Source organism: Antennarius striatus, chromosome 18, assembly GCF_040054535.1.
Source record: "Antennarius striatus isolate MH-2024 chromosome 18, ASM4005453v1, whole genome shotgun sequence".
NCBI classification, from domain to species: Eukaryota; Metazoa; Chordata; class Actinopteri; order Lophiiformes; family Antennariidae; genus Antennarius; species Antennarius striatus.
In genome coordinates this window covers 16,876,406-16,886,876 of record NC_090793.1, presented here as the reverse complement: position 1 = coordinate 16,886,876, position 10,471 = coordinate 16,876,406, and the positions used below count along the sequence as shown (strand labels likewise).

General features: G+C 37.0%; 1 protein-coding gene across 2 annotated transcripts; it reads left to right on the top strand.

Annotated features, from left to right (window-relative positions):
• Positions 1-3,755: 3,755 nt before the first annotated feature.
• Positions 3,756-10,334, top strand: lhx8a (LIM homeobox 8a). Of its 2 annotated transcripts, XM_068340973.1 has the most exons (8): positions 3,756-3,927; positions 5,542-5,688; positions 6,353-6,474; positions 7,508-7,728; positions 8,036-8,139; positions 8,718-8,813; positions 9,166-9,346; positions 9,485-10,334. In XM_068340973.1, exons 1-8 carry the CDS (start codon positions 3,901-3,903, stop codon positions 9,559-9,561), a joined length of 975 nt encoding a protein of 324 aa, XP_068197074.1. In that variant the 5' UTR covers positions 3,756-3,900; the 3' UTR covers positions 9,562-10,334. The 2 variants fall into 2 exon arrangements, with proteins under 2 accessions (XP_068197074.1, XP_068197075.1); XM_068340974.1 differs by lacking the exon at positions 8,718-8,813.
• The last annotated feature ends 137 nt before the right edge of the window (positions 10,335-10,471 follow it).

The window sequence follows — 10,471 nt, the reverse complement described above, 5'->3', positions numbered from 1 at the left end:
TTAACACTTCCTGTCAGGGTCAGATAACCAATGGAAACATGGCAGTCGGTGAGGAAAGTTCTCTCTCTTTCATTTACACACACGCACACACACACACACACACACACACACACTGCACGTGCCGTCATATTCAATCATTCCTCAGTGACTCTCCCTGAAATCAAGCTAAGTAATCTCAGATGCACTTGTATGTAAATGAAAACACACACATGCACACACACACACACACACACACACACACACACACACACACACACACACACACACACACACACACACACACACACACACACACAAGATTCATTTATGGTGACACACCCGTATCGTGACACTTCAAGCACAGAGATAAGCACGACATGTCATGGCCAAACCAAAAGCAACTGCTGCTTTAAACCAAAAACAACTGTGTGTTTGTCGGATGCTGGGATGTTTTTGGCCGTGGAGGGAAACCAAGCCCAGTAACAAACACTGGCACTGCTCACGAACACTGACGTCATGATGATAAAGAACTACTGAGCAGTTCAGGAGGTAGAAATGGGCAATGGCCTTTAATTATTGGATATCATTTGATCTATTCTTCACAGTGGCTTTACTCTGTAGAGATAAATAATAGATACCAACATAATAAAATGTCCTGATCTGTGTGGAGGTCTGCACTACAAACCAAGTTCAACATGCCTGGGATATACAGTATTATCATTATATGCCCTCACTAAACTGATCAACTGCAGACTGTCTTAACAAGTTGTCACTATATATCAGCCCAGGTTTTTTCAACAGAAAAGAAGAAGAGCTTTGTTTACTTTGACATATTTTTAAAAGTGCATTTCTTATCACTATCATGACTACTGGTGACTGCTCTCAATAACACATTGATCAGTAGGCAATGCTTTCATTTTATTTATTTTTTAATTTAAAAAACTAAAAATAAAACAATGACCATGAGGGTTAATTTCAGTCTGATTTTTTTCTATCTATTGGGTACGACAACTTTCTGTTTCACTGCAGATTGTTACAATGAAGAACCCTTTTTTTAGTAGTGACATTTTCTTGGTCATTTCCATCAATCAGGTCTTACACAAACAGGTGAGAGAAAATAAAACTAAATGCCAGCCACTGAAAAGCATGTGGATGGATTCATTCATTCATTTTCTATACTCGCTTCATTCAAGACAGTTTGGCTGTTGAATTTATTGAAGCCAGGAATACAAAATTGCTTTTTTTGTGGTCCAGGCTTAGTATTAATTCCTGCTACGCAGACTTACACCCATATATATATATACAGGACATGGAGGGGTGTCACTGTGTTGTGTAACTAGTCAGTTTTGTACTGTGTGGTCAAAATAAATAACGTAATGTTAAATCAAGCATCATACACTTACAGATGGTTTCATCAGACCTAGAAATCATGTAATTTCTTGTTAGTTTTGTTTATTTCCAGATATCCATCTGGCATTTTCATGAATTCCCTTCTGACTGGCCATTTCAACAATGCTTTCAATAACATGTCTGACAAGTAAAGAACCTCTCTGTCATTGAGGTGCAGGTGTCTTTAGGATTCATGTTGTCCTGAGCGCTCGAAACTCCTTATCCCACTTGTCTCTGAACATTTGGTCAACAAAGCAGCCATGCACTGTGGTTAATCCATTATAATTCTGCTGTGTAAAGGGTTAAATTAACTGGAGACAATGGCGAGCAGACTGATAAATTTAACCGATTTATAAATGACAATTCAGTCAGGTTGATTGGCTGTCGGAGGAAAGTCATTCTTGTTGGGCAGTTATGTGAATGAAAACCAAGTGGATTAAACAAAAGGCCAGAGGCCCTTAAACATGACGTCTTAATGACATGATGATGATCACCTAGACAACCAAACAAACTCTCAGCAGGACTTTCCAAAATACTTCAACCCTGTGAAAATGGATGCCATAGTTTTATTTCTCAATCTAAATTTAGAGAATTTCCTAGTGGGGATAAGGAAATCAATATTTGAGGAAATTATTACATCCATAAGATGTATTTTTACTCCAAAATATAGAATTATTTAATTTAGAAATCTATATGTAAAATGCAAACTCAGCAATGGCAGCTACCCACACAGTATTTGCAGAAAAGTAATTCAACATTGGAAAATGTATAATTCAGGTGGCTGTAGCATCAAAATCTATAGATGTCTCAGAATAAGTAGAACAACTGTCATTAATCATTTAGATGCCAAAACAACAATTTCATGAAAAATATAAGTCAGTGTGTAAAGCTAGTAGGTAAACAGATCTTATTATGAATGTCTGTTGGGCTTCGACTATTTCATTGCATGCTATTAAAAAGTGCAAATTACTATTGTCCAAAATTCATATTTGAAAATCAAGGCAAGATGGAATTGACACCAGAATATCAGGTTTTAATGTAATGGTATTATTTCTAGTCTTAAAACAAAATCCATCCTGTTGTTTACATTCAACAAAGTGTTGTACATATTATTTAAAAATAACAACATAAATGATCAGTTAAACCTTACTAATGAAATGAATACTTGGGATTTGTTTAAATTCACATGCTTTACAATTTTGTTTTAGATATTAGTCAATTTCTAGACTATTAAATTTTGTCCAAAAGAGCCTGTTTGGAAGACATGGAGACTGACGTATCAGATTCTAGACAAATGCATAGATAAGACCCAAAAGGATTCCTACATTGCCACTGGCAAAGTGTAGCCCAAGAATGTTTCTTCCATGATGTTTGATCGGGTCTTTGGTTATATCATGTTCACTTAAAGTCAAAGTATTTGTAGATGAGTGTTTTCTATATAAGGGCAGGCCTCTTGACACCACAAGGTCCCCTCTGACTGATGTTCTTGGATTATCGAATGGTCCCGTAAAGCAGGTAACGATATAACAGCTATGGATTCTCATTTTTAAAAATACTAAATCATGGAAGTAAAAATACTCAACTTCGAATTACCATAAAAAAACAAAACAGAATCTCCCCTTCAGGTAACTTAATCCCTGAAACCAAGTTGTAAGGTTAACACACTGAGCAGGTTTACATCATTTGCCATGTCTGTGAGCTGCCCTGAAAGTGCTGGTCAGACGGTGTGGATGTCTAAATAAATATAAGCTCGACCTGTGAGCTGTGTTCATAATGTCCCCAGTGGCATGAAGGGGGAAAAAAAGGAATACTGTTCATGGCAACAAATCACTTTAAAAGTTGACTTTTTAAGAAGATTAAGTTTTCTTAAATATTTACACTTTTAGTGGACACTTCTTGGAGGTTTACATCATTTTTATTCTCATTCATTCATTCATTCATTCATTCATTTATTCATTTATTGAAAGAAGGTTCTGGTTTCAAATCCATACCTGGGGCTTTGGGGTTTGCTTTTTTCTTTTCTTTTTATTGTAACTCCACAGGTTCCTCTGATTGCTCCAGTCTATAAACATACTGTTAAAGTAAACTGGTGATTCTAAACTGTCTGTTGGTGGGTGCAAAACTGGTTGTTTGTCATCGTGTAACTTTTCTTCTCTATGTGCCTGGATTGAATGAAGTTGCTTTGAATGAGGCAGCTTTTACTTTCAAGTTAAATACTCTAGAGATCTAGAAAGAGAGAGAGAGAGGAAGAGAGAGAGAGAAATAAAGCGCCATGATCATCCGTACTTTTATGAAGCTGCAGCAGGCAGATCAGGCCGACGGTGGGAGGTGCACAGGGTGGCTTAAAATGGGAAAAAAAAAGAAAAAAAAAAGTCGTAAAGGAGACTTGCAAGGAGCAGAAACTCAGTGGGGAAGCGGGTCGCCAAACTGGAGCGCGGTGGATTTCTCCCAGGCTCCCAATCTGCTGCTGTAGATAAAAACATCTGGCTGAACGGGGATGCAGTGGAGAAACCAGCAGATGTTTATTTGAAAATGTTTAACTCCGTCTCTAACAGCGTGGTGAGTATGCTGCGGATAGTCTGAACTATAATTAGAGATGGTTTTCAGCTCATTCTGTCCTTCCAAGTGTTTAATATTAAATATTAATTCAAAATAACAAATCAAAAATGATTATAGCTTTTGTTAACACATCAGTTGCTAAATAAAACAAATATTAATTTATTTTCTCTATAAAATAAAATTACAATTTAGAAAGACCTAATATTACATCCTTGTGCCAATGCTGTTATATTATACAATTTATTAATTCCACGTTATAATCGCTGCTAAATGGATTATGCTGCGTGAAACACTGTTAAGCAAATTTAGGAATTAATTTATATTATTTATTTTATTTTGAGGTTACATTTAAAATAACCTGCAGGTTGTCTTTTTTGAGGAGAGAATGGTGCAAATGACGTCTACGTCTTTTATTTAGTTGTAAAGATAGAGACATCTCAATCCAATGCGAAAGTTGCGCTTCCCCCTTGTTAATTATTAATACAAAAATAATGAATTTAAATCACAGGCTGGAACAAGACAAATAAGTCAAAATGCAACTTTTATGTTTTAGTCTTTTTTTTTTTTTTTTTTTAAAAAGCCGATATTTTCTGTAGCCAGTGAAAAGAGGACTTTTTTGTTAAAAACAACAGGATTGGAATAATATTCCACTTTTTGCATGTGGGCAACCGTTTATGTCTTATAATTGAATAAGTATATGCATATAAGAATATTAACAATGCTCTAACTATTCCAACAGTTGAGTCTTACTAAATAACTTGACACTATTGAATGCAAATATGCGCTCATCTCTTTATTTTTTTAATTTACGCTGCCAAATTAAGTTTCACAGAAAAAAATAATAATAATAGAGCTACACCACCCAAGTATTGTTTAAAGAGAGCAGAGTGAACTCTACATGTGGGTGAGGTGAGGAGGACACCGCTGGAAACTCACCTGCACCGATCGATGACTTGTGATTAAGCTCACGTGCGCGGCTGATACGTGATCAATCAGAATCTGATTCAGGTGTGATCAAGACCGGGTGTGTCTCAATGGGGGGGGGGGGGATTTAATAATTAGAATAATAAGAAAAATACAATATACACAAAGAAAATTGCTCACACAGCTCCATAACGCAGACACATGAATTATTCTGAGGCAGGGATTCTTATTAGAAGTCTGGGTGTAGTTCCGTTTATGGGGGTGTCACCTGAGTAGCGCGCGACCTAAAGGCTGAGGTTGTCATGGAAATTTGAACGGGGTCGACGTCACTCCCGGTTAGTTCGTCACTCGGGATTTGCAGCTGACACTATGTCGGACCCTGGAGGAACGGAGCCTGATTTCATACGGGGGGACATTTTTGCCGACACAGTAGGTGGTTGAATACCGAATGAACGCTGTTTCCCCTCCGCTCCAAGACGACAAGTGACGCGTAAAAAAACTTCGGCTGAAGTCAAGTCCGTGTGACAGTGCGCTCCCCAGAAAAAGTGATGCCCCATAAGCCAAACAAGACGAAGAAAAAAAAAAAAATAGCCAAACAGCTTCGCTTTAATAGTCTTGCCTATGACATTCATTTTTATCACATCTTATTTCCTAAGTATTGGGCATTTCATAAGCTGTTGTTCCACACAGGGTTCCTCCGGACCTGAGGATATCTTCGAGGAGGACTGCTACTCTCCGTCCTCCTTATCCTCGTCCTCGTCCACTGCGGCATCTCTGCAGGGGAAATCCCTGTGTACCTCCTGCGGCCAGGAAATCGTGGACAGATACCTGCTCAAGGTCAGATTTACTGTATTGGATCAAGACAAGATATCACACATAGGGTTTAAACTGAAGAAAGAAAAAAAAAAATCCGTAGTCTATATTTTATCTAAAGGAAGAAAATAAGCTCACAAAGCACCATTATTCACATTTTCCACAGTCAGAGGCGGTTCAAAGTGTAGGCCTGTGTGTCACCTGTGGCTGAATGTGGCTTTGTTAGTTTGTTATTTCTTTTAATCAAATTACAATTCTTTTATATTTTAGAACCTTTTAATTGTGAATATAAGCTGCAGTTAACTACTTGTTAATGTTGGTTATATACAGTACTTTTACATTTTTAACCTATTTTATACTTTGAATTGTTATGTCGTAAATACGGATGACACTTGGGCACATTTTGCCAAAGTCACTCTTATCAAAACTCAAAACAATCTAAGGAAAATAAAAGCAAGAAACATCTAATGGATAAAACTCATTGTCAGAAACGATCGTTTCATCTCTCAGATCTAGATTATGATCCAAATCATGAGTTTTTAACAACTGTTTATTTTTTTTGCAATAGGCAATAGATTATTTTGTGTAAGTAAACAAAAAGACACATAAACACGAATTATCACATAACCGCTGATGATTATTGGCAGAGGTAATGATCCTTGTTAACCATTTGTTTTAACAATCTTAGGTGAACAACCTGTGCTGGCATGTGCGCTGCCTCTCATGCAGTGTATGTAAGACATCACTGGGGCGACACGTGAGCTGCTATATCAAGGATAAACAAGTTTTCTGCAAACTTGACTACTTCAGGTAAGTCATACCTCAGACAATTTATTTTCCATGCTTCATTTTACCAATAAAAAATCAGAAACTAAATAAGTCAAAAGTTTGAAATTTCATATCATGAGATATGTCTTATTTTATTTGTGCAGTTGTCATGACTGAACATTACGTCATATCATAAAGACACAATGGTTCCACATCAATGATCTGAAATGTAGTTTTGGGTGTTTGTGAAAATTCTCGGTTATCCAGGTCATGATCTATTGTAGATATTTAACCTAGTGTGGGTGGTCGAGGCGATTAACAGCCTTCACCTCTCCCCTTAGGTTAAACTCCCCATCGGCAGTTCTAAAAAAAACTTCTTAATGGGATGTTTCAGGTTTTTCCAACAAATCCATTTAACTTTATTCAACACAGAGACCTATGTGATTTTGTAAAACAAAAATAAAGTAATCTTTTTTTTTTTTTTCATCAAGCAGTGGATCTGGATTAAGTGTACTTCTGCACGTTTTGTTGAAAATGAGAGACTATCACAAGTTAGATAATACTTCCTCTTTCACTTTGGAATTTTTTATTTTATTAATGTACTCCAGTGTTGTGTTTTTGATTTTGATCTGTGATTTATTTGAGTCTCAGAAGCTATTCAAAAATTATCAACTAATAGGAAAGTCCAAATGGATTTGAGCAAAAGCTTCTCTGCTGTTTAAATAACACTTATTTATTCGAACAAATGATATAACATACACACACACACACACACACACACACACACACACACACACACCTATGAGAGTATATGAAGGTCTCATTTGCACCATTATACTCATGGTAAAATATTTTTATGGAATTTTTAATTCTTTTTTTGACACTCGTTTCAATGATTTCGCTACAAGTGAGGAGTTGTTCCTCATTCTGAATAAATATTCAAATTCTGTATAAAATTTCTAGTTTACTAAATATTAAGCTTCACTGATCAATCACATAATCAATTCTAATCTTACCTCAGTTAAACCTGACTGTCCTTATATGACCTCTCTTTTTGTCTGTCACCTTTCTTCAGGAGGTATGGGACCCGCTGTGCTCGCTGTGGACGTAACATCCATTCCAATGACTGGGTCCGTCGGGCGCGAGGCAGCACTTTCCATCTGGCCTGTTTTTCTTGCACATCTTGTAAGCGCCAGCTGTCCACTGGTGAGGAATGTGGACTCCTGGAGAACAGAGTCTTCTGCCGTCCACACTATGACATCATGATGGAGAACATCAAACGCACTAAGGAAAATGGTGAGTGTAAGGATGAAATAATGACTAAAATGGTCCATTTGAATCATGGAACAACAAAAGTGAATACACTGATTTTAAAAAGATATAATCTGATGAAGTGAAAAATAAAATTTTGTGTAATATGTAAAATGAATCACCCAAATCTTAATTTACTCATTAAACTAAGAGAATCTCATTTTCAGTGTTATTGCAGCATTTTCCATTTAACTGATATATCCCCTAGATATCCCTGGTGATTGATCAAACTGAAAACATTAATTTATTTTATATGTTTTCTTTCTACATCATGTGTCCTGTGCCTGTAAAGATGATCCAAAAGAGGTGGCAGAGGTCACGGATAAAGATGACTCCAGTACTGTGGCCAAACCTGCAAAGAGAGCCAGAACCAGTTTCACTGTTGACCAGTTACAGGTACTGCCACACTAAATTAGTGTGTGCTGACTCTGCTGTGATTGAGCCTTACCTTTTTAATGTTAATTTCACACGCCTTCTCAGAAGATTGAGGCTATCACCTCCTGGATAAGTTGTCTGGTTTGCCATTCATTAGCAAGGAGTCAGCAATACACCCATGGAAAATATCTAGCAATGCTGCACGGTTTCTTATTAAAGTCACATTCTGAACAGCTTTAAAACTGGTAATGCAGAATATTTATTTTACTCAGTGTTGCATATATTTGTTCATCTCAAATCATCACTAGACTTGTTGGGTTCTATTTACTCTTGTCTTTACATTGTCATGTGTTCAATGGAGACAGAATCTGGCTTAGATTGATCAGGTAGTGACAAATAACTCCTGAAGGTTAACGCTGCTCTGTGTCGACTGAGCGTTGATGTCTTTCTGCCCTCTAGTGGCAGTGGTTTGTAACATTGCTTTTGATCAGAAGGCCAGCACTCTAACTCTGAGCTCATCTCCTGCTAAATCCTGTAATCAAACTCACTAACCTGTCCACCATGTGAATATGTCCCCTCTGTTACCTCTACATGTGCAGGTGATGCAAACTCAGTTTGCAAAAGATAACAACCCAGATGCTCAGACTCTCCAGAAGCTAGCAGAAAGGACTGGTCTCAGCCGTAGGGTTATTCAGGTAAAGCAACTGCTGATGCCTCTGGAGGAGTTGTTCGACTGAGTTTTGTTTTTGTTTTTTCCAAATTGATGTTTTGACTTCAGCTGTTGGGTCACAGAGTGATCAGCTGTTATTACAGAGCATTTTTGTGCGTAGAGCAGTAGAGTAAACTATATGCACTGTCTCTTTTACTATTCAACATCCCACCTTATCCCCTCCATCTGTCCATTGTGCTGTTATATGATGTGATGGCACAGGCACATAATGCTCAGTGTCGTGTTTGTAAAGTGTAGGTGGAAAGTGTTGTGAAAGCAACATCAAATGTGAGGAATCAGATCAGACCACTTATAAATCCATTGTCCCCTCCATCCAGGTTTGGTTTCAGAACTGTCGAGCTCGTCAAAAGAAATACATAAGCCCAAATACTGCTTCTTCCACTATGATGACATCACTTACTCCTGGTCCGCTGACACCACCCTTGATGGAAGATTTGCAATACACAGCCTATATTTCCCCGGATGCACCCTTCCTCACTACACTGACTTACATGGATGGTAAGAAACATGAACATGCATTGTAATGCTTCTCCTAATATCATTAAATATGTAGCAACAGTTTCTTCTGTAATTCTTATGTAAATGATGGATTTTAACAAAAAACCCTTTGTGGTTAATTTTATTTTCATCCCCCAGTTCAAACTCCTGACCCACTTTTGCTGCAGCCACTCATCTCCCATTCTTTGACACAGCTGCCAGTCAGCCATTCCTGATCCACAGCCTGGAAATTGAAGAGAATGTCTGGACGTTTGGAATATAAAGTGTATCTTTCATTTAAATAAATGTTTGAGAGAATTAGATAAATTTAAAATGTAAAATGTTCAGCAAAGTAGCATCAATTAAGTGTAATAGTTTATTTTACTGCCTATTTTGTGACTAGATGTTTAAAAATCTATTTGTTGGGCCACTGAATTAATTTTCATTAAATCACAGACAGACTCACAGGTGAGAATAAGTAAAATATGGATATATGTAAAAACTTTTGTTAATATGTATGTCATGAATTTCTTTAATTTATTTGAAGACTGAGATAAAGCACTTTCTTGTAAAGAGTCAAACGGAGACTTCATGTGGTTTTCAGTTAGACTTTAGTTTGAGGATGTTTTTGAAGAGAAGAGAAATGTTGGTTTGTAAATTTACAAAAAATAATCTTCAAAAATCTCAGGATTGATTCATATAGTAAAGCACTGGAGATCAGACCAAGAGTTTATTTTGTTCGCTTCTGTGTTTTTGACAAGTTGTGTATAAAGACCTAATTTAGACTGATCTGCACTTCCACTGTGGAACTATTAACATGTGGAGTTTTGGATGAACATTTCTCACTGTTTTTCAGCGGAGCTTGGGTTAGACAAATAACATTGTAATGAGTAACAGCTTTCTTATGCTGTGACTGTTGGATGACGGCAGAAGCCATGTATGAACTACACACTGGGAAGCGTTGGATTTTCACATGTTTGACATATAGGTAATAAAATTTCATGGTCATGTCCGAAAGCTTGCATTGAATTAACTTTGTTCTTTAAACTGAGTGACTGTAGATGCGGAAATTTAAGAATGAGCTGACTACTTTTTCTTAATTTCACTTCAGAATGTAGCAGACTGGTGGTTCTTTCAATGTTTCTC